General features: G+C 44.9%; 1 protein-coding gene across 1 annotated transcript in view; it reads left to right on the top strand.

The window, feature by feature from the left end:
• Positions 1–25,074, top strand: part of LOC118076152 (transmembrane protein 132D) — a 444,754-nt gene that overhangs the window by 175,980 nt on the left and 243,700 nt on the right. Inside the window, exon 3 of the mRNA XM_088659749.1 lies at positions 10,443–10,589. Coding sequence (XP_088515875.1) covers positions 10,443–10,589 — 147 coding nt within the window. The remainder of the gene's footprint in view (positions 1–10,442; positions 10,590–25,074) is intronic.

Raw genomic sequence — 25,074 nt, 5'->3', positions numbered from 1 at the left:
AATTTACGCTTTCCATCAAGAAAGTGTAACCCAGAAAAACTTGGAGTGTCAGAGTATCCAAAGTCATCTAATGTCCATACGAAAAACCCATGCACACAAGGAAAGCATTTCTGCCCCCAGTTCCCATGGTGGCATCCTTCTGCACTGCAGCTGAGTCCATTGCAGGCGGTCTTCTGATCTCTGGGGGTTAGGGGGGGCAGGCATTGGAAGCTGTCTTATACCATGTTAGACTATTTCATAGAATCATAGAAATGTAAGGTTGGAATGGACCACAAGGGTCATCAAGTTCAACCCCATGACATGCAGGAATTACATCTAAAGCATCCCTGACAGATGGCCATCTAACCTCTGCTTAAAAACCTTCAACAGAGGAGTTCATCAGGCAATTCACACTGTTGAACAGCTCTTCCCATCAGAACGTTATTCCTAATGTTTAGTTGGAATCTCCTTTCTTGTACAGTACAGTGGAACCTCGGTTTATGAACACCTCGGTTTACGAATTTTCGGTTTACGAACGCCGCGGACCCATCTGGAACGGATTAGTTCACTTTCCATTACTTTCAATGGGAAAGTTCGCTTCAGTTTATGAACGCTTCAGTTTATGAACAGACTTCCGGAACCAATTACACCCATGCTTCGGGTTAAGTACGCTTTAGGTTGAGTACTCCGCGGACCCGTCTGGAACGGATTAATTCACTTTCCATTACCTTCAATGGGAAAGTTCGCTTCAGTTTATGAACGCTTCAATTTATGAACAGACTTCCGGAACCAATTGTGTTCATAAACCGAGGTACCACTGTAATCTGAATCCATTGGTTCAGGTCCTACCCTCCAGAGCAGCAGAGAACAAACTTATTTTCCATGTCTCAGCCCCTCAGATATTTGAAGACAGCTATCACGTCTCAGTCTTCTCTTTTCCAAGCTGAACACACCCAAGTTCCTCAACTGTTCATCATAAAGTTTGGTTTCCACACCATATAGATCATCTTGGCCTCCCTCTTCTGCACACGTTCCAGCTTGTCAATATCCTTCTTAAAATGTGGTGCCCAGAACTGGACACAGTGCATAGTTCTCTTTCCAGATCAGATAATTTGTTCATCTAACTGACGGTGGTTATCTGGACTCACATAAGAACATAAGGACGAGCCCCACTGGATCTGGCGAAAGGCCCATCTAATTGGGCACCCCGTTATCACAAAGGCCACCAAGATGCTCTGGGATGCATACAAGCAGGACCTGAGCACAAGATCATTCTCCCCACTTGCAATTCCCAGATTCTATTATTCAGCAGTCTACTGCCTCTGCCAGTGGCAAGAGAAACATAATTATCATGACTAGTTAACATTGATAGCCTTATCAATGCATTGTATTACCAATGCCTTATCAATGTATTGCCTGCTACTTTTAACTGGAGAGGCCAGGGATTGAACCCTGAGACCTTTTGCATGTGACCCCCTTCCCCAAGTGGTGTTGCAGTGGTAGAGGGGGGGGCATAACACAGACACTTGGTTCTGTTGTGTCCCAATTGAGGTGTCTTTTCTGCTTATCTGTGCATCTAGATGACAATCTTTCAGTCCACTCAAAAGCTTGCATATCCTTTGACCAGTTACTAGATGTTTAGGTAATCAAAGCAAATGCAGCCTATTGTTATCCTACAAAGCAAAAAGTGTGGGGGCTCTTTAGCCCAAAGGCCACATTCTCTTATGGGCAACGTTTTGGTGGACACACATAAGTGGCGGGTAGAGCAGAGGCAAAGATGGGCAAAGCAAATAAGGATGGACACATCTGTCAATTTCAGTTTCTCCCCCCCTCTAAAGTCCAATTATCCACATTTCTGCATCAGTTTGTCTCTCTCTATATATTATATGGTGATCATGAAAATTCACCAGCGTTGAAGAGCCAGTGTGGTGTAGTGGTTAAGAGCGGTAGACTCGTAATCTGGGAAGCCGGGTTCGCGTCTCCGCTCCTCCACATGCAGCTGCTGGGTGACCTTGGGCTAGTCACACTTCTCTGAAGTCTCTCAGCCCCACCCACCTCACAGGGTGTCTGTTGTGGGGGAGGAGGGGAAAGGAGATTGTTAGCCTCTTTGAGACTCCTTCGGGTAGTGATAAAGCGGGATATCAAATCCAAACTCTTCTTCTTCTTCTTTAATGAAAATCGTCCCTAATACTCACACGATTGTATACCGTATATTCCGGTGTATAAGACGACTTTTTAACCCCAGAAAATTGTTTCAAAATTCAGGGGTCGTCTTATATACTGCCTGCTCGGCAAGTCCCCCGCGTGCTGCACTAAACTGGGGACTCGCTGAGCAGCGCCAGAAATTGCTTCTGAGCATGTCCTCATGTCTGCACATGCTCAGAAGCGATTTCTGGCGCTGCGGACATTTTGGATATGGGCAAACATAAAACTGTTCCGAACTCTACCAAATATACCATACTTTTCCATGTATTAGACGAGGGTTTTTTTTAAAATTAAAAAAATAAGCTTAAAAAATTGGGGTCGTCCTATACACTGATAGTGCATAGGGGTGACTTGTGATTGGCTGCTGCCGCAACCCGGAAATTGTCAGTGGCTATTGGGTGTGTTATTGGTGGCATTGCTGCTGCCATTAATTGGGTGGGCAATTGGCGGCTTGTGCTGGTGATAGAACAGATAACAAGCGGCTATCGCGATGCGTGCAAGCGGCAGCACAGGGAAGTTGGGTGAGTGATTGTTGGCATTCCCCACTAAAAAATGCTCGACAATTCAGGGCAATCCTCTCCCCCCAAAAAAGCTCCCCCAATTTTCTTAATTTTGACTCCCCAAAAATAGGGGGCGTCTTATACATGGGGGCGTGTTATACATGGAAAAACATGGTAGTTCTAGACCCAAATTATGTATGCCGAAAGGCAGAAGGCCAACTTCCACCTACTGTCCTGTTGTCTGTATTGTTGGTTTGTTTCCATACAAGAATTTATGCAGACCTTGAGCACAGAGGCATAGCATGGGTTGGGCTGGGAGGGGGGAAACCTTGTTGTGCCCCCACAACAGACTCCCTCCTGTAGGCCAGAGCGGAAGGGAAGGAAGCTGTGCCCGGGCCAGGCTCCACCACCTTCTTCTCCTCATGGCTGGTGAAGGTACACCCCAGGGCCACCGTCACCCTGTCATGCCTCTCCTCCGCTGGGCTCTGGCACATGATGGCCCTGCCTGAGCTCCATCCCTGGTCAGGCCTGACCTGGGGGTGGGAGAGGAGGAGAGGTTGCAGCAGCATCTCAGCACCTCTTCTACTGGTCTCCAGTGGTCCAGCAGTCTGCCCAGTCCACTGTGTGCTACACTTGCCCTGCCCTTGGTGCCAGAAGCTGCCCCTATGCCGCTGCTTGGAAAGTTTCAGGAATAGAAAACTGGAATCAATTTTACAGATGTTTGCCAACTTCTTTATGTGCTTTTGATAGTAACTCGAATTTGGGGAGGGGGGTTAAAGCAGTGAGTGGTCTCTGGCCGCTGTATTCCTCCTGATGCATATTATAGCGTCAGCATTGCACAGCAAACTCCACCTGGCCCAGTATCCTTTCTCCAACAGCAGACAGCCACAATTCCAGCATCAGCCCACCCTCACTATATTGTATATGCAGATGGGCTCGACATGTGCCCAACCGTTCTGGGTGTTGCGGGCAAGCCAGGCTGTTTGCCTGTAGAGAGAGCAGTAGAATGGGACAAATACAAACAAATGTAATTATATGTTCCCAAACCTTTGTGCACAGAAAGAAAGGAGAGGGAAAAAACTTATCAACTTTCTGTTCAAACTCTGCCTTGATCTTCTTCCTGTGCCTCTTGTGGAGCTTTTATAAAAACACTACCCCAAAATGCATATTTTTGGTGCTTAGAACCAGACACGACGGCTTCGTTGACATTGCACTGTGGCCCTTGGCGCTGTGCGACATTGCGACACAGTTATGTCTTTGCCAGCCAGCTGTTCCACTTTATACAACACTTAAGTAACAATTTCACGGCCGTTACCAGCCTGCAGTAATGACAGGGGCTGGGAGCTAAAGTGCTAACTGGTTGTAAACTACAAAGAAGTGAAGAGGAAGAAGAAACAAGGCTGGGAGATGTTAAAAGAGGCATGCACAAGTAAATGAAAACGGAACGGCACCTGCATTTTAATTGCATGATTTGAAGCCTCTCCTTATCACCAGAGTAAACATGGTGTTTAGCGGGTCAAGAAGAGTGTGTTGGGAAATGCAAAGGTATTGATTCCTGGCGGCTCCCGTCATTGGCTCACTCCATCTGCTCCAACTGTCTCTATTCACCAGGGATAGTGCTTATTTTCTGGTACAAGTCTGTAATATAACACTGCCAGTGTTTTGTTTCTTTCCCTCCATTAGAGCAGCGTTTCTCAACCGCTGTTCCGTGGCACACTAGTGTGCCACGAGACGCTAGCTGGTGTGCCGCGACGTGCGGCGATGAGAAGGGTGATTTGCATTGTCACGTGCCTGGCGGCCGCCAATACTCACCACTGACCCGCCGGACGGCTTGTGAAGCCTTATTACAGGAGATTGCAACCAACACAGCAATTGGCAAGTGTTTCTTACAGTCATAATTATATAGTCAATATAGGGCGGCACAGAGTTAAATTTTTTAACTTTTTTAATGGTGGTGTGCCTCGTGATTCTTTTCACGGAACAAGTGTGCCGTGGCCCAAAAAAGGTTGAGAAACACTGCATTAGAGGAGCAGCTAGCTCACTGCGGCTTACTCCCAAGTAAGAGTGCACAAGACTGCACTCTCTGAAACTAGGATGAAAGGAAGGGGGGGGGGGGAGACAGGACTTCCTGACTTACCAAAGGCTGCAGAGCTATGAATGCTTTTGTTCTGAGGAATGATGCAAAATGAACAGGCTGCAATTGTAGAGTTTATTAAATAGGCTTCAGTGATTTTTTTAACGTTTTTTTTGTTTTGTTTTAAAGGAGTGGTTATGATCAATCTATTAACATAGCCTGGCTTTGGGAACCATTGCTGGAAAAGTGAGCACAGTGCACAACAGACAAGAGCCAGTGGCAATGAGAGCTGCAGTAGTGGCATTCACACCATTAGTTTAAAGCACTATGATACCTCTTTAAACGGTCATGGCTTCCTCCAAAGGCTTCTGAGGGCTGTGCTTCGTTAAGGATGCTGAGAGTTTTTAGGAGATCCCAATCCCTGCCCCTCCCTCAGATAGGGTTGCCAGACTCAATAGAGGACAGGACTTCTGTGCCTTTAATTGCCCTGCTCTCTTTTGAGTCTGGAAACCTTAAAGAGAAACCAGCAGACCCTTTGTTTAATTTCCAAGCAAAGGGTCTGCTGGTTTCTCTTTAAGGTTTCCAGACTCAAAAGAGAGCAGGGCAATTAAAGGCACAGAAGTCCTGTCCACTACTGAGTCTGGCAACCCTACCCGCAGAGCTGCAATTCCCAAAGTGTTTTAACAATCAGTCCTATCCTCTGGAGCAGCGGAAGTAAGCTTGCCATGTGACAGTCCTTCAGATATTCAAAGAGGTGTATCATCACTCAGTTTTCTCTTCTCCAGGCTCAACATACCCAACACCCTCAAATGTTTTCTGTTTTGTTGTTGTTGATGATGATGTTGTTGATGTTGTTAACTGCTTTGAGGGTTGTTGTTGTTTTAAATCAAGCGGTGTACAATTTTTATGAAACAAATAAGACAGTAAAGAAAGCTTCATTTCAAGACCCTTTATCATCTTGGTCGCCGGCCTCTGCACACGTTCCAGCTTGTTAGTAGAGGACCACAGGTTCCTCGTTATGGGTCTATGATGAGTGAGCCCCAGGGAAATGGGCATAGAATTAGGGGTTACTATCCAGAAGTAGAAATGGAGATTGGGAGATCTCATAGCCCTTCATTCTGCCTTCCTCCCCTCCACGCCTTCCCCAGCAGAGCGCAAGACTAGCCTGCTCCTTTTATTTAAGCATTTGCAAGTCTGATTTACTGCTGGAGCATGCAGGTGCTTCTCTTCCTGACATATGTGCAAGGTTATCTGGTTTGCCCTGAATGCCCATAGCAAATTCCTCCACTCGCTAGTTTACAAAGAGACTTGTGAGATTGTGCAGAAAAGCTCTAGGGAAAATGTAAACTAGGTAGACCTGAAAATCTGTACCTGACAGGCATCTCTTGCTGCAGACTCTTGGGATACAGTGGTACCTCGGTTTATGAACACAATTGGTTCCGGAAGTCTGTTCATAAACTGAAGAGTTCATAAACTAAAGTGACCTTTCCCATTGAAAGTAATGGAAAGTGAATTAATCCATTCCAGACGGTCCGCGGAGTAAGCGTTCATAAACTGAAGCGAACTTTCCCATTGAAAGTAATGGAAAGTGGATTAATCCGTTCCAGACGGGTCCGCGGAGTACTCAACCTGAAGCGTACTTAACCCGAAGCATGGGTGTAATTGGTTCCGGAAGTCTGTTCATAAACTGAAGCATTCATAAACTGAAGCGAACTTTCCCATTGAAAGTAATGGAAAGTGAATTAATCCGTTCCAGATGGGTCCGCGGCGTTCATAAACCGAAAATTCATAAACCGAGGTGTTCATAAATCGAGGTTCCACTGTACTTCTGATCACCCCACCACACACAGCCCACCATGCTTATTTTATTTATTTTTATAAAAAAATTATAGGCTGCTTTTCATTGTGGGGAGGAAAATGACAAGGTGGTGTCCAAAATAAAACCAGTACGCTTAAGTAGCAATAACATGTCAACCAGTTCAGTAAAAGGGGTACTAAGGATCGGTGCCTGGGAATGCCCATGGAAATGGTTTTTAACATCTGGCAGAAGGCCTGCCCCATAGACGCCCATTGTATCTCTAAAGGGAGGTCATTTCACAATGTGGGGGCCACTCTGGGAAGGCCCTTTTTTGAGTTGCCATGAGATGTAGCTCCACTAGATGTAGCCTGATCCTTTACTCATCTTCAATTCAAAGGCACATGCAAAAGATTAAGATTGTTTAGTCTAGGTAGGGATGGGGGATGAATATGATTCAGTTCACCTGCAAAGCTGCACTTGATTAATTTGCACTTTCCAGAACATTGGAAGAACTGAGACACAAATTGTTAGTAGTGCCTAGATGCTTGGGGGGGGGTCCAAAATGACAACAAAGTTGGTGCCAGGCAGGCATCTCTGGGGAGCGAGCACCCCCCCAGATTTCATGCATTTGTATACCGTCCTTCAAACAATTGGTTCCCAGAGCAGTTCACAATAAGGAAAGACAGGGATAAGAACAGCACAAAATCAGAATGTCACTATTTAATCTGCCTGCCTGATGAGATCACCTTCAAGGGTCTTGCTCTGTAGTCCCACAGTTTGGATGAAGAAGTCTTACAAAGCAAGGATCCTGGACCTGTTCAGGGTTGGCCCCAAGACTTCAGAATGACCTTCTTCAAGGACTACGATTTGATCCTTTCCTACTGGCCCTGGGGCAATGGTGTGAATTGTTTTGAATGTTATGGATGGACCTTTATTTGGTCTGCCTTCAGACATCAGGTGTATTTAGAGATGGGCTTATTTAGAGATCTGGCTTCTACTCTGGTTTTAAAGTTTCTTTGAGGTTTAGGAAAGCTGGATTTTTTAAAAATAAAAAAACAACAAAGTGGAGAAGCCTCCTTTGGGAAGTTGTGGACTCTCCTTCCTTGGAGGTTTTTAAGCAGAGGTTGGATGGCCACCTGTCATGGATGCTTTAGCTGAGATTCCTGCATTGTAGGGGGTTGGACTAGATGACCCTTGGGTCCCTTCCAACTCTACCATTCTATGATTCTATGATAAGATGTGTCGAAAACCCATGGAGCTGCTTCAGAAACTCCAAGAGATCCAGTGGCAAAGTGTCTGTCCTTCTACATATAATAATCGTTCAAGACAAATTGTGAAAACAGCCGAAGGGTAGAATCCGAAGGCCAGCTAGGCAGATGAACCCAATATATGCCAGTCTTGTAATCCAAATGGATTGGGAAAGGAATCCCGTTGTGTTGTTTGTTACACTGCCTTGGCACTCTTCCCCCTGTTTAAGTCAGAATCCGTCTCGGGGGAGGCTGCCAAATGTGCCTTCCCTTGTAATAATGACATCTCTTCTTCATTTGACACTTGCAAAGCCCCTCATGCATATTCAAGGCTGTGTGTACGCTGCTTTTCAAAGAAAATATCAGAATCGCATGTCACAGCAATCCAGATTCTAAAATCAAGCAAATTTGGATTCTGCAACCTGCACAAATTGGGCAAATGCACACGATTTCTCTTGCTTTACATACGTTATCCTTTCATTTGTGCCACTTTGTGCAATTTATTCTGATGCTACTAGTCACAGGGTGAGGATCTAGGCCAAGCTTGGGGAGATTGTGGTTATCTGGGTGGTGTTGGGTTACCACCATCCATAGCCATTTGCCAGGCTGGCTGGGGCTGGGGGAAGTTGGAGTTTGTCTACATCTTGGAGGCTACATGTTCCTGATGCCTGATTTAAAACTAGAACCCCTTGCCCTTCCCAGTTGCTGGGAAGGGATGGAGCTCAGGGGTTGAGCACCTCCTTTGCGTGCAGAAACGCCAGCATCTCCAGGTACAGCTGAAACTCTGGAGAGTCACTGCTAATCAGTGTAGACAGTATTGCACTAGATGGAATGACTCGGTGGAAGACAGCTTTCTATGGACCAGCTAGCTTGTCATTGATAAGTTACATTGGACCATAGCTGCCAAGTACCCCGTTTTCCCCGGGAAACCCCCGTTTTTACTTACCTTTTCCCAGTGGTCCCCCGTATCACTTCGTCTCCCGTTTTTCTCCGTTATTTTCTCCTGCCGGCGACCATTTTTTTCCCTGATTTGCCCTTCTATGGGCACCAAAAATGGCCGCCGCCGGCTTCAAAAGTCGCATCTACGCATGACCGGAAGTGCGTAGACGCGACTTCTGGTGTCGGTGGCGGCCATTTTTGGTGCCCATAGATGGGCGGGGTGACACCGGAAGTTGCGTCGACACACTTCCATTCATGCGTAGAAGCTACCTTTGAAGCCGCCGGCGGCCATTTTTGGTGCCCATAGAAGGGCAAAGCGACACCGGAAGTTTCGTCGACGCAACTTCCGGTGTCACACGGCTGCCGTCCCGGATTCTGCAGTCCGGGACTTGGAAGGTAAGCATTGGACCAATCTGCCTGTGTTCCATGTTGAAGCCTGAGCATCACCTTTGGAGTACATAAGGAACTGACATCCAGACTGAGAGACATCCAGCAGAATAGGAGCCTGGGATCCTGATCCCCAGCTTCTTGCTTCATCTCTCTGGGATCCTGATTTCCAACCAGTTCTTTCTTTGTCCCTGTAGAACATTTATTGACACCCAAAGTGCACAGGTTTGGATATGGTTTTGGGGGCTCCTAAGAGCCTCGGGTTCACTTGTCCCTGATCACTAGCATAAGGTCGAGTCATGAACCTGTTCGAGCTCCTTAACTGGGGCCTCTGAAGCCTCTGACTCAGGCCCCTCCTCCATTAAAAGCATTAAAGCACCATCATACCACTTCAAAGCAGTTGAGGTTTCCCCCAAAGAATCCTGGGAAGTGTAGTTTAAGGGTACTGCGCAGTGTAAGAAGACCCCTATTTCCTTTACAGAGCTACAGTTCCCAGAGCAGTTTAACAATTGATCTTTTGCTGAGAATTCTGGGAAGTGTAGTTCTGTGAGGCAAACACCTCTTTCCACTCTTAACAAACTACACTTCCCCGAATTTTGAGGGGGAGGAAAGCCTTAATTGTTTAAAGTGGTATGATACGGTTTTAAATGAATAGCACAGATGGGACCTCAGTATCTTGGTCACAACTAGAGTCTGGGGTCATTAAACTAGGTGGTCCAGCAAACATGTTGTATTACCTTGGCATGTGAGTTTGATGCCATTTTTAGTGCTGTGTGCACACATCCCACAGCTAAATAAACTCTACCTGTCTGAATGCTGAAGGATAGCTTTATTAAATCATCGCCTCTTTGAAGGACCAGTAAGGTAAAGGTAAAGGGACCCCTGGCCATTAGGTCCAGTCGTGACTGACTCTGGGTTTGCGCGCTCATCTCGCATTATTGGCCAAGGGAGCTGGCGTACAGCTTCCAGGTCATGTGGCCAGCATGACAAAGCTGCTTCTGGCAAACCAGAGCAGCGCACGGAAACGCCGTTTACCTTCCCGCTTGGAGTGGTATGTATTTATCTACTTGCACTTTGACGTGCTTTCGAACTGCTAGGTGGGCAGGAGCTGGGACCAAGCAATGGGAGCTCACCCCGTTGCAGGGATTCGAACCGCCGACCTTCTGATCAGCAAGCCCTAGGCTCTGTGGTTTAACCCACAGCGCCACCAGTGTCCCCTTTCAGTAGTGAGTGGTAATCAGTAAAGACTTGTGAGAGCAGCTAGACCTGACAGTCCCTGTCTGCTTGTTAACATAGCTTCTTGTTTCTCCTAGGGCAAAGGTGAAGAAAGGCGTGAATGTTTTCAGCATAAGAGCCAGCAATCCATACACATGGGACGTCCAGAAGAGTGTGGATTATATTGGGAAATATGCACCGGCTGTTATATTTTGCCGAAGAAAATCTACCCCCTTGGGAAAGAGGTATGTATGTCATTACCAGTAGTTTTCAAGCTCTGTCTTAGGGTACTTCTGAGTACCTCCTGGGAAGGTGAGTTATAGTGACCAGCTTCCCTAAAAAGAAGTTTGGACATCACTGTTGGTTTCCCCTTGCCATTGCCAAGATCTGTAGGGGTGTTTGCTGTAATCTGGAGTGTCCATTCAGGTCATGTGGGACATGGCAAAGTGTAAGAGATCTAGTCTGCACCATGTCCAACCTCAGGATATTTGGGAATTGTGAATTGGAACACCTTCAGTCTGAAAATGTTATCTCCAGGCTCCATCTCTGAAGTCTGGACCCAATTACCTGACTTGTATTGAATTCAGCATCAGCCAGCGGTGTGGCTCAGAAGCTTCTCGGGGGAGCCTCAAAAAGCATATAACAGATAAACTTTCCTGAGAAAGCACTTGCTCACCGCTATAGATCTTTCCCTATGATACACAGTCATGGGAGTGTTATGGAAACCAGGGTGGGGAAGATTTGGTCCTCCTGATGTTACTGAACTAAAACTCCCATCATCCCTGACCATTGGCCATGCTGGCTTGGGCTGATGGGAGTTGGAGTTCAACAACAACTGGAGGACTGCAAGTTACTTTCCCCTGATTTAAGCACCTACCTGGTAGCCGTAGGTGACAAGGAAGGACATGCAGGTAAGTGAATGAGCAGAGCTGGATCATGACATATGGAGGCTTTAAGTGACATCAGGTTTAAGAGGCTGCATAGCATTAGCAGAATAATGTTTTATTGTAACGCAACGGAAATAGAAATAATAAAGTTTTATATTCACATATATATCAGTACCAAGGCTAGGATGGATCTAAAAACTCACAACCTACCTAAAGCACAAATCTTGCAATAAGCTTATTTGCATGCGAAATACCTTTAAATGAAAACACCTTATAATTCCTTACTTAGCCTGCATGAACACTTTGAATGTACAGCAACCAAGATCAGCTAATGAAATTTTGATATTGTTATTTCTGCAGATAAGCACAATGTGACATGTAATTGTGTGGCCATTAAGTATACTTTTGTCATAGCAGAACGATAATGTCTCTATTAGTGTCTGTTTCTCCCGGTTCCTTTATTTATTTTTTAACCAATTACACAAAACTTTAAATTTAGTAACAGTTTTTTTGTGTGTTTAGAGGGCCCCACAGAATCTGAGCCCCTAAACCACAGTTCCCTTAGCTTATGCATAAACCCAGTGCTGTGGAGTCACACGATGGGGCATTCTGCCCCTCTTCCAAACCTAGCACAGTAACCAAGAGATGTATGAGTGGAGAGAAACCTCCCCCTTGCACACCCAGCACAGTAATGCAGCAGGTTACTGGGGGAGACGCGGTGCCCACTGGGACTGGAAGGGCAGAAGATAGGAAGACCAACAGTAGGTGGAGCCAGAGCCAATCACAGGAGGAACCAACCAATTCTACTGCTTCCCCCCTCCTCCTGTTGAGTTCTGCAAGAGCAAAACTGACACCAAGGATCAGGAGGAAGCCGGCAGCCAGGGCTACCTGCTGAGGTTGTGGTTAAATAAGATGGCAGGCAGGTGGGAATTGGCGGAGTGTGGTGGGGCAGTGCCCCATTTCCCATAACAGACCAGCCTCGAATGCATCGGGTCTATCCATCACTGCTCTGCCAGCCTCCAGCAGGCTAGTAGAAAATTTCGAAGACTTTGTGGGATTCTTTAGGATGCTCCGTTGAGGTTGGGAAGGTTCTTCTGGGGCATGTTGACATTTTGTGTGGGCTTACAGAGAAGCACGCGAGCTGATCATGTGCTGTTGAATGTGCCTCAGAATCCTCTGCAGTGTGTAAGGCTTTGCCAGAGGTCAAGAAGCTCACATGAAAATTGGTCCCTCGGCCATTTAGAAAGTTGCTTGGGGAAAGCCACCACTTTGAACGTGGTTTCTCAAAGGTCAGATTTGTTTTCACAACTTTGGATCCTTTTTATTCATAGCAGATCTTTCTTTCTTTCTTTCTTTCTTTCTTTCTTTCTTTCTTTCTTTCTTTCTTTCTTTCTTTCTTTCTTTCTTTCTTTCTTTCTTTCTTATCATGCTCATCAAATGAGTGGAGGTAGAGGGGTAGATTTTGGGTTGCATGCAATGCGAGTCCTACTCAGAGTAGTAGATCCATCACTAAGTTATGCTCATTAAGTTCAGTGGGCCTACTCTCAGTTGAAGTTAGTTGGCTATGACCTAAGGGTGATACCATTTTGAGTTGGTTTATAATATTATTATTTTGCTTATTGTGCTGTATGTGCTATTAATCAAAGAGGAGTGTATTTTTTAAAAATAAAAAAATGCCATCTCAGTCGCCCAAAAGAAATAGGAAAAGGCAGAAGGCTCTGTGTGTGTGTGTGTGTGTGTGTGTGTGTGTGTGTGTGTGTGTGTGTTTTAAAAAGGAGCTTTGAATTTTGTCCAATCCTCTTGTTGAGTCTCTTCAAATTACTGGAGAGCTTTAAAGATCAGAGTCTTGCTAATTACTACCCTTGGTTTGTATCCTGAACTTTCCAGGGGGAATTTTTTTTTTAAGGCTTTACACGCTTCATTCCGCCGTTCTTGTGAGTGAATTTTTAATCTACATCCAGAGACTTAGAGCTTGATTTTTTAAAAAATTCCCACAGTGTAGTTGCTAATGTAGGACAGTGACCCTTAAAACAATCAGCATTTAAGAAGCTGGCTACTGTTTCGGTTCCTCGTTTATGAAAATAATCACTTTTGTTCCCATTTTACTAACAGCTAGGGGGCATTCTTATACGTCAGAGCTGGCATGGTTTTTCTTCCCAGCCCAGGGGCCACATTCCCTTCCATGCAAACTTCTGAGGGCCACATATTGGTGGTGGGCAGGAAATCTGGGAAGTTCCACAAATGTAAATGTCACATTTATACAGTAGGCTAGTTTTTACACATGCACCTCTCTAGTCGTGGAATAATATGCAATATAATTATCAGCAATATGCTCTAAATTTCCAGCATTGGAACCCTACATTTCCAGTATTGGAAATAACATCATTTCGGTGTCTGCGTAAGTGAGGTAGATTACGTGAAGAGAATGTGACTTGGTTGGGACTACCAACAAGCAAAGATTTATCTTGGCCAGCATAGAAAACCAGGACACAATGTTGGGAGAGGTCATTGCTAACTTTGTTTTCCTACTTGCAATCTCCAATGTCCCTGCACAGTGCCTCCTACTGGCCATTGTGCCTTATATAACTAATACTGCATCCCCTTTTCTAAACAGGGAAGGATGACAACTCAATACGCAAAACAGACAAGCACAAATTCATGTAATAAACATAGTGTGTTATCATAATGAGGATCATCATGCCCTGTGAGTGTCGGAGATCATGCTGTTAACAAAAGGCTTCAAACACTTTTTTGCCCAGGGAGCCTCCAGATGTTTTGCAATATATCTCAGGAATGCTAGTGGTCACCTTGGATTTCTCCCCAAGGAGGCTGGAGAATGGGTAACATAGATTTCCTAGGTCAGTGGTTCCCAACAGGTGGTCCGGGGACCCCCAGGGGTCCGCGAGCTATGCCAGAGGGGTCCTCAAGATGCTATTAGAATAAAAAATATATTAAATATATTTCGTATGATAACAGATTTTTTGTTTTGGCCGCTTCCTGCATGAGCAGAGTCTAGCGCAAAACTAGAATTAGATAGAGGCCGTAGTTCTGCTGTATGCTGTTAGGTGGTGCTTTACAAACACTACTGTTTTGCAAAGAGGCAGCGCGCGCATTCTACTAACGCTCACCTCCCCAAGATGCTTTGCGCGTGTCGGCTTCATTTGTGCGCTACTGCGCAGGTACCCTGTCTTCTCCATTCTCCTCCCTCCTCCCTGGCGCGCGCTGCCTCTTTGCAAAACAGTAGTGTTTGTAAACAAAGCATTGTTTTTCGCGGAAGCTACAGTTCACGTAGTTAAAAATGGACCGTTGGTTAAAAAGTGGTTCATCTCATTAAGAACTGAAAATTAAAACTAACTGTATACTGATGGAGTACTCTGTTGTAACTGTAAAAAAATGTATAAATATGAATATATAAAGACTCTTAATTTGGCTCTCACTTTTTAATTTTAGGATTAGGAATTAATGGGGGTCCTTGTCACAATAGCGGCTCAATGAGGGGTCCTCGAGAAAATTTTGTTGGGAACCCCTGTCCTAGGTGTTATCCAAATACTTCATTTCAGCCTGGTGAGCAACCAGACACATAAGGTCAGTAGGGAGGGGGGCAAAATCTGATTCAGTTCACATTTAAAGCTGAATTGATCAAATTTGCACTTTCTGGATCAATGTGGGAACCAAAACGTAGCTAAATCCACACATAAGTGAATCCTGTGATTCAGTTATTCACCCAATCAGTGTTTACCAAAATGCATATGTTTGATGAAATTCCACATATTTTTGAAGACAACATACATAAATGCATTATAGTAGGAGAATTTGCTTGCAAAAATTTGAACGTTACTCAAAACTGCATACAAAATGTGTATGTGTTTATTGGGAGAAAAAGGTAAAAGTAAAGGTACCCCTGGCAGTTAAATCCAGTCGCGAACGACTCTGGGGTTGCGGCGCTCATCTCACTTTACTGGCCGAGGGAGCTGATGTTTGTCCACAGACAGTTTTTCTGGGTCATGTAGCCAGCATGACTAAGCCGCGTCTGGCAAAACTAGAGCAGTGCATGGAAATGCTGTTTACCTTCCTGCTGTAGCAGTACCTATTTATCTACAGTACTTGCACTTTGATGTGCTTTTGAACTGCTAGGTTGGCAGGAGCAGGGACCGAGCGATGGGAGCTTACCCTGTCGTGGGGATTCGAACTGTTGACCTTCTGATCGGCAAGCCCTAGGCTCAGTGGTTTAGACCACAGCACCAAATTCACACTAAAATGCCATTTTAGATTTCCCACGAGGATTTTTATTTGTAAAATGCAGATTGCTGCAGAAATTTTGCAAACTACATTTATTGTTTGAAAAATGAGGAACTGAAAGACCCCAAACTAAAACATTCTTCCATCCCCAATTGTAGCTTTCAAGATACTTGATAACTTACAGTTTTAATCACAGGTAGGCTGCAAAACTAGAAGCTCTATCAAGCTTATGGTTGACCCACCAGGCACAGCAAGTGCCTGGACTTCATTAGTCTTTTAGGTCACACAGTTGCAGAACCTACTGATTTGTAATTATTTCCATTCCACGATTCTTCTAAAAGCAAAAAAGAAATGGAAGAATAAACAACAAAGATGCAGAGCAGAAGTTGTAAAAGTCCATGAATTACCAAAAGAAAAAGAAAAAAGAAGAGAAGAGAAGAGAAGAGAAGAGAAGAGAAGAGAAGAGAAGAGAAGAGAAGAGAAGAGAGAGGCTGAATATTGTGGATATGGTCTTGGAATGTGTTTTTCTAAAACATCACAAAATAGTGCAGTTGTTGAGCTTTATGCATTCTTCTGCACTGTGCCAGTTTAAATAAAATGGCTACAGTCAATATTTTATTTAACCACTCAAATAAATACACTCATAAAAGTCCATTTCAACTTGTTTCTCTCACTTGCATTCCCCCAGGATAGCTTTGGCACTTTGTCAATATCACTCAGCAACACTCTAAGGCAGTTGCATGGACCTTAATTGTGAATCTAGAGCAGCTTTCTTGGTGGGTGGGATGACTGGATGAGGAGATGTTACTGGAAAAAGTCCCACAAACCCAAACTGGACAGGCTTCTCCCCTCTGGGCTCGCCTTGCCACTTGGGGGAATGGGAGACTCAGCACGGGGGTGACCATGGGACACATCCTTCTTAAAGAGGAAGTGCACTGAAGATAAATAGGGTGAAAGGTGGCACACATCTCATGTGCTAATTTAACAGCTTAGGTGTGCTCGACCCACCCACCTGCAACTAGTATTCAGGGGCCTGCTGCTTCTGACAATGCGGGCAGAACATAGCCATTATGGTTAGGAGCTTGAGTGTCGCATTATTGGTCGAGGGAGCCGGCGTACAGCTTCCAGGTCATGTGGCCAGCATGACAAAGCCGCTTCTGGCGAACCAGAGCAGCACACGGAAACGCCGTTTACCTTCCCGCCGTAGCGGTTCCTATTTATCTACTTGCATTTTGACGTGCTTTCAAACTGCTAGGTTGGCAGGAGCTGGGACCAAGCAACGGGAGCTCACCCCGTCACAGGGATTCGAACCACCGACCTTCTGATCAGCAAGCCCTAGGCTCAGTGGTTTAACCCACAGCGCCACCTGGGTCCCAATAAGGGCTTAGTACCTCTCAGTAAAAAGCAAAGCTGGATCATTTTAGTAGCCTGGAAGGTATCTTCTTAATTAATCCATTCTTAATGGACCAGCAGCAAACTGAACTCAGAGGAGTCCCCTCATTGCTTATTTTAAAAGGCATTCATCTAATAGACTAAATTATTTACATGTTGCTTTCCTATTAATTTTTGCTATGCCCGTTCACTGTTCATGAAACTGCTGTTCAGTTCTGGGAGCCACATTTTTAGAAGGACATTGACCATCTGGCGCAGGCATCCCAAACTTTGGCCCTCCAGATGTTTAGGACTACAATTCCCATCTTCCCTGACCACTGGTCCTGCTAGCTAGGGATCATGGGAGTTGGAGGCCAAAACATCTGGAGGGCCGCAGTTTGGGGATGCCTGATCTGGAGTATATTCAGAGACAGGTGACCAAGATAATGAAACCGAGTCCTATGAAAGAGATACGTGAATGTTGAATACGGCTGTATATCACCCTTCTCCACTGACCTAATCCAGGCCAACCTCGGGACCAGTGCCAGATTTACATATAAGCTAAACAAGCTATAGCTTGGGGACCCCCTCTTTTGGGGGCCCCCAAAAAAATTAAGGAAAAAAACACTGGATATACATTTCCAAAATATAAGATAAAAAACAAATAAAAACAAAACCTACATACAGCAACAGTGTTTTGTGTGGTGTAGGCTCCTATGATGTAAGAAATGGGCTCTGCCTGCTAGCCTGCTCCCTAAAATTTCACTGGTTTGCTCATTTCTATGTATAGGTTGTCTACATTCTGCATGGACTGATTGTGTGCAAATGGCTTTACGTCATAAATTACCATATAGCATACGTTCAACACAAAAAAACCAGCGACAATTTGTTGTTGACAAAGGACAGCTGGACATATAAAGGGCCCCATTACCTTCAGTAGGTTGTTTAGTTGTTTAGTTGTGTCCGTGTCTTCGTGACCCCATGGACCAGAGCAAGCCAGGCACTCCTGTCTTCCACTGCCTCCCGCAGTTTGGTCAGACTCATGTTGGTAGCTTCAAGAACACTGTCCAACCATCTCGTCCTCTGTCGTCCCCTTCTCCTAGTGCCCTCAGTCTTTCCCAACATCAGGGTCTTTTCTTCTCATGAGGTGGCCAAAGTATTGGAGCCTCAGCTTCACGATCTGTCCTTCCAGGGAGCACTCAGGGCTGATTTCCTTCAGAATGGATAGGTTTGATCTTCTTGCAGTCCATGGGACTCTCAAGAGTCTCCTCCAGCACCATAATTCAAAAGCATCAATTCTTCGGCGATCAGCCTTCTTTATGGTCCAGCTCTCACTTCCATACATCACTACTGGGAAAATCAGTAGCTTAGGGCCTCATCAAACCTAAATCTGGCCCTGCTTGGGACCACCGGCCCCAGATCTGACCCCATCTCAATTCAAGGCAGGAGTGGCTGGGGGAAGAAGAGCAGGAGGTTCAACAGTGCTAGGAGCTGCTTTGCACCACACAGAGGTGAAGGAGCATCCTGCAGCCAGCAGAACTGAATCCACTCACCGGTTGTTGAGTGGGGGATTCAATCCTCCTGGGTTCTGTTTCCTCAGTGTGCTCTCTGAGGGGAGCACACTGAGGCTGCCTGCCTCAAGTTCCCACTGGATCCTCTGCTCCATGGCAGCACCAGATCCCTTTAAGCTGGCTGATTTGCTTTGGGCTTCAGCTGAATCTGGTGCCCAGCCCTTGTTCGTGTTTAGCATGGAGAAGAGAGGGTTAGGGGAAGGCATGCTAGCTGTCTTCAAATAGACAAAGGGCTGCCATGCAGAAGCTAGAACAGATTTGTTGCCCTGGAATACAGGATGAGAACCAAGAAGTAACAATGGCACGGAAGCAGATTTTGGTCCAACAGGGACCAGCTGTTTGACAGTGGAACAATCCATAGCTGCCAAGTTATCCCTTTTTTTAAGGGAAATTCCCTTATGCTGAATAGGCTTCCTCGCGAGAAAAGGGAAAACTTGGCAGCTATGGAACAATCTGCCTCGGAAAGTGGTGGCCTCTCCTTTGCCAGAGGTATTTTAAGCAGAGGACAGGGATGCTGGACTAGGCAAACTCTTAAGTCCACTTCTAGCTCGACCATTGTATATTTTAAAGGGGTCAGATCGCTGAAGATATTGGGACCTGCTTTTAATTTTGTAAAAAAATTATTGGCTTACATTGAAAAACGATTCCGTAGCATCAAGCGATTTTGGATGTCAAGAAATAGATATTAATGCCGCTGTTTAGAACTTGACAGAACTTTCTTTGTTTAGTTACCCGCTGACATTTCTTTATATGTTATTTCTAACTGCCCTGTGCCCCAAATACAGTTTAACTATCACTCTTAGAAAACCCGCCAGAAATCTGATCGTATAAATGAAAAGGTGGTGGCATTAATTAACTGGAGATTCCACACTTTTGTGTGTTCTGATCATTTTCCGTGGGTCGGGAAACAGTGTTAATAAAGCTAACTCCCTGTGACAGGTGTAATTTCACGGATTAAAGAGATGCTCAACCCAGCGACAAGCAGGCGGGAAGGATACGCGTCGCTTCTATCGGAATTCTGAAACGTATCGCACTTTCTGTTTGGGGGACCGAAACCCTTATCGTAACAGGATTAACATACAAATATTATCACAGGCAGCAGGGTGTTTTAGTATGAATATTAACTGCAAATATTATGGCTTTGTGTTGGAATAGCTAATTAAGCCCATCTGTCAAATAGCATTTGAAATTTTTGAGACCGTGCTTGTTATCAGTTTGGGGAGAAATCCCAGATTTCAAGCAGCCCTTTTGTTTTCTTGTCTTATGGCTGGGAGTGGGGGCAACATGGAAGCAACTCTTGTTGGTAGAAAAGCAAGCGTGGAGAGGTAGTGCCTGGTGGGAAGAAAAGCAGGCCCCACAACACACATGGCGACCTCCTGCTTGTCCACATGGTGTCTTAATTTCACTTTACTTTATTTAACCTGTTTCCTTTGTGCCTTTCCGTACAGCAATACTGGCTGGCAAGAAGATGGACTTCTAACTCTGTCTGAGTTGGCCAGGGCTAGAGATCCATTTGCATTAGACAGAAGTCAGAAACAAGCATAGTCTTATGATTTCTCCTCGACATCTGCATGCTTTTAATGAACGTTTTATGCACTGAACTTCATCTTGTGAGTCTTTGGACCACAATAGAGTATTTGTTGTTGCTATTCAGGCATTACCTCCTGACACACACAGGGCACCATACAACCACAGTTTGCCCCTGGTGCGTTCGGGACGTTTGAGACAGCGCTGTGTGTGCCAGTCACAAAGTGGCTGGATGTGGCATAAGAACAAATGACTGTTATGGGACGTGGCATACACAAAAGCATATCCAAAAGAGCACAGAAACAGACAGGGGGCACAAAATGGTGTAGAAAAGTCTCCCATGCGTTGCATCCCCAGCCAATGGGATCAAGGGCACCTATATTAGCCAGTCTCCGTTAGAAGCTCTTTGGACTTCTGCTCAAAACGGATGAGAGGCATCTGATGGAATCTGGGTGTCTCTAAAGGGTGGGCCAGCACAAACAGGAACTGAGCACAAAATTTAAAAAATTCCTTCCGTAGCACCTTAAAGACCAGCTAAGTTTTAATTTTGGCATGAGCTTTCGTGTGCATGCACACTTCATCAGATACATGCATGCACACGAAAGCTCATACCAAAATTAAAACTTAGTTGGTCTTTAAGGTGCTACTGAAGGAATTTTTTTTAATTTTGTTTCGACTCAGACCAACACGGCTACCTACCTGTAACAGGAACTGAGCAGAAAGAGCAAACACTCTTTTGTGCATTGACCATTTTCAAGGGGATATATATATTGAGGTCTTTTGTGTACTGGAAGGATCACTGTCACCTGCAAATGTCATCTTGCAGACTCCTGCATTGCAACTTGAGGCAAATCTTACTTGGACCACATCATATGTTAAAACAGGCATAAAGGTAAAGGTAAAGGGGCCCCTGACCATCAGGTCCAGTCGTGTCCGACTCTGGGGTTGCGGCGCTCATCTCGCTCTATAGGCCGAGGGAGCCAGCATTTGTCCGCAGACAGCTTCCAGGTCATGTGGCCAGCATGACAAAGCTGCTTCTGGGGAACCAGAGCAGCGCACGGAAACGCCGTTTACCTTCCCGCCAGAGCGGTCCCTATTTATCTACTTGCACTTTGATGTGCTTTCAAACTGCTAGGTGGGCAGGAGGTGGGACCGAGCAACAGGAGCTCACCCCGTTGCAGGGATTCGAACCACCGACTTTCTGATCAGCAAGCCCTAGTCCAGGCATCCCCAAACTTCGGCCCTCCAGATGTTTTGGACTACAATTCCCATCGTCCCTGACCACTGGTCCTGTTAGCTAGGGATGATGGGAGTTGTAGGCCAAAACATCTGGAGGGCCGCAGTTTGGGGATGCCTGCCCTAGACTCTGTGGTTTAACCCACAGCGCCACCTGGGTCCCAGAAAACAGGCATACCTTTCCCTAAATAATTTTGGGAGCTGTAGTTTTGCTAAGGGTGCTGAGTATTGTTAGGAGACTCATATTCTGACCTCAGAGCTCAAATTCCTAGAGGTTCCTAGAAAGAGGGAATGATTTTTAGACCACTCTGAAAATCATGGAAGGGTTGCTTTCAGCAACCTTAGTGTTGTGTATTGAGTCAAAGGATTTTATATCTGTATTATTATTGTCTGTATTTGCATTAGGATAAAGTAACTGCCTTTTGGTTCCAGAGGGTACAGCTACTATTGGTTCATTTAAGCTGCTGTATTTGGATCCTCTGTCTTATTGGTTTCCTCCAAAAGGCAGCACTGTGATTGCTTGATATTGTTCCCTCCAAAATGTATCCCTTCCTAGCTAGTCCCCTGTCCCTATAAATGTAGCTTTCCTCTCCTCAGTCTTCAGTCTTGTTCACTTTAATAAAGAGCTGTTACTAGAGAACTGTCTCCAGCATGTTTTGTCAAGAGAGCTGAAATCACAAACCCCACGTCACAACACTTAGCAAACTGCAGCTCCCAGGATTTGGAGGAAACCAAAGTACATCTTACAGACAGGGCCTTACAGAAGCTTGCCCTGCAAATCTTTGAGAACCAGGATTTAAATGGCAGTGGGGAAGCTGGGCCAAAGGGAAATGCAACGGCTTGACGTGGCCTTGATTTACCCCCGCTATCATTTATTTTTATCGCTTGCGCTGTTAGCAGCGTGTATTTCTCGTTTCCGAAACTTGCCTTTAAATTATTTAACGTCCAGCATTGAGTGGAAGGAGCGCTATGACTTACAGTCTCGTTCGCTAACCTGTTGCAACTGCGGCTATGTCCCAGCAGGGATCTCCGGAGTGCCATAATCCCCAAACCGAGTGGCAGTTCCTTGGCTCAACAATTTGTTCGGCATAAATAAAAGCCTAATGGCACCAATAATCATATTATGTGGCTTCCTGGTGTTCATTAAAATATTTCATAAACACTGGCCTGTATCATACATCATAGTTAATGTTGCTGGCTTGTCTATTTTTCCCTGTGGTTTTTATGCCCTTGTAGTTTTGTCCAAGGGAGATTGCAGCCAGAGGAGAGAGGAATTCTCCATTCAGGGGAAATGTGTAAGATTTGGCCCCACACACCTCATTTTTTTAATTCGCTTAATGGTGCCCGATCCTCTTTGCAAAGCAAATGTTATAGTTGTGAGCTTCAAGGCTAGACTTGTTATTCGGAGAAATAATAAGAGTTGGAAGAGATCACAAGGGCAATGAAGGAATCTTTCGCCCAATGTGGGACTCGAACTCGCAACCCTGAAATTCAGAGCCCCACATTCTACCGATTGAGCTATCCCAGTTCTTATGATTTCTTATGATTTATTAAATTTACCAGTCACTATTTTGCCATTGCAACTCAAAGCAACTCACAATATTTAAGCGAACAACACATACCGTAAACTATACACACACACACACACACATACACATTTTATATATATATATATATATATATATATATATATATATATATATATATATATAACTATATATAACTATTCTATTTTTTATTTAAAAAAAACAGAAACAAACCAACATTAAAACATCCAACCCATGCAAAAAGGCCACAGATAGTTAAAAGCCCAAAGCTTGATTAAAAAGGAATGTTTTTGCCTGCCACTTGAAAATATGTAACAATGTTACCGGGTGAACCTTCCAGGGGGAGAGCATTCGAAAAGCAGGGAGCCACCACTGAAAAGGCCCGTTCTCATGTTGCTTGTTACTTTCAGCAGAAAAGGGCCAAAGTTTCATTTGTTTCTTAAAGGTGCTTCAAAATAATGAATATATATTTTTGTTTGTGCGGCACGCACACCCTCATGTCTCAGTGATGTCTATGCTGACACAGTCATGTCCACAGAACTGAGATGGCAGAATGTCCAAGGACGTGTTCTGTGGAAAGAGTAAAAGAGTATTGGGAAATGATCCATAACGAATTGGGGGAATAAAAACATTCCTTCAGTAGATATCTGAAGAAGTGTGCATGCACACGAAAGCTCATACCAAAACAAAAACTTAGTTGGTCTTTAAGGTGCTACTGAAGGAATTTTTTTATTTTGCTTCGACTCAGACCAACACGGCTACCTACCTGTAACTAGAATTGGGGGGGGGGGAATGCTTAAAAGTGCTTCCCCCCAAAAAAAAACCCAGAGTCCTTTCTGTTGGGGATAACTCAGACTGAAATTCCCAGATGTCGAAAAAGGTTATTTCTGTATGCTACTACTGCGGCCCATGTTTTGTTAGCCCCAAAATAGAAAATGAGCAAGGTCCCAACTAAAGAGGAGTGGTATCTTAAGTTGACAGAATATGGACAATGCACAAACTTAACATATAGAATAAGAGAAAAAGAAGAACATACGTTTAAAGAAGATTGGAAAATGTTTATTGAATATATGGGAAATAATTGTGTACTGCTGAAAACACTGGCAGCATTAAGATAAATTCAATAGTGTGAATAGGTTTTGATGGATGCAGTAATGGAATACTGAATGGAATAGGTTTTTTTTGTAAAATATGCAGAGATTTATGATATGTAAAATGAACCATGGAAAGAGGAGAAGGGAAGTCATTGATAGCTTAGGGATGTAAAATGAGTATCTTAAATTGTAAAACAGAAAACTTAATAAAAATTATATGCAAAAAGAAAAAGAAAGAAGGACTTGCTCTGTGGAGAGTTGGCTTTAAGCACCAGGCCTCTTGGCAGACCAATTCTGTGTTACAATGAAGGCTGGCAACACCAGCCCTATTGTATGGGAATCCCTGGACCAAAGGTCAGCAAACTTTTTCAACAGGGGGCCAGTCCACTGTCCCTCAGACCTTGTGGGGGGGCAGACTATTTTTTGGGGGGGAATGAACAAATTCCTATGCCCCACAAATAACCCAGAGATGCATTTTAAATAAAAGGACACATTCTACTCATGTAAAAACACGCTGATTCCCGTACCGTCTGCGGGCAAGTTTTAGAAGGCGATTGGGCTGGATCCGCCCCCCGGGCCTTAGTTTGCCTACCCATGCCTTGGACCGACAGTCAGGTCATGCATCCACAGTGGTGACCAGAGGAGGAATGACTGCTGGGAGGAGAACAGAGAGAGGAAATTCCGTGGTGCACCGGCAACAGCACAATCGGACACCTTCATCAGTCTCTACATCCCCTAGCACATGCTGTCTCTCTCCAACCGTTTGACTTCGCCCCAAAGGCGTACTCCTCCTCCAAGACTGCCGGATACCAACAATTGTTGCGTTCTTTCGCTTGTGTGTTTGCCACCCTGGACTCCTTTGGGAGGAAGAACAGGATACAAATGTAATTAATAATATGTGAGCATTTTCTGCCTGGTTTGTCTTTCGCTTCAGTCTGGCAGCGTCTTCCATGGATTCAATTATTTGCCGCGATGCCTGCAAGGCGCTGCCGTGGGAATCTCCTCTGAGCCTCTCTCATTACAAGCACGATTAGCAGCAGCAGTTACCCCTCTCTGGTTTCTTGTTCAAACCTTGTTTGAAGAGTTAAGGACATATCGATTAGCGGCTGTTTGGTGTGTGTTGGGGGGGGGTGGCCTTTGGAAAGTCAGGGAGATTTCCCTTCGCATTGCCAAGCACACTAGCAGAAGAAAAAGGTTGCATTTTCTTATCTTCTGTGCTGAAGCTGAAACAAATGAATGCCGGCTACAGAAACTGGGC

The sequence above is a fragment of the Zootoca vivipara genome, chromosome 16 (genome assembly GCF_965207765.1).
Source record: "Zootoca vivipara chromosome 16, rZooViv2.hap1.1, whole genome shotgun sequence".
NCBI lineage: Eukaryota > Metazoa > Chordata > Lepidosauria > Squamata > Lacertidae > Zootoca > Zootoca vivipara.
This window is presented reverse-complemented; position numbering and strand designations above follow the sequence as displayed.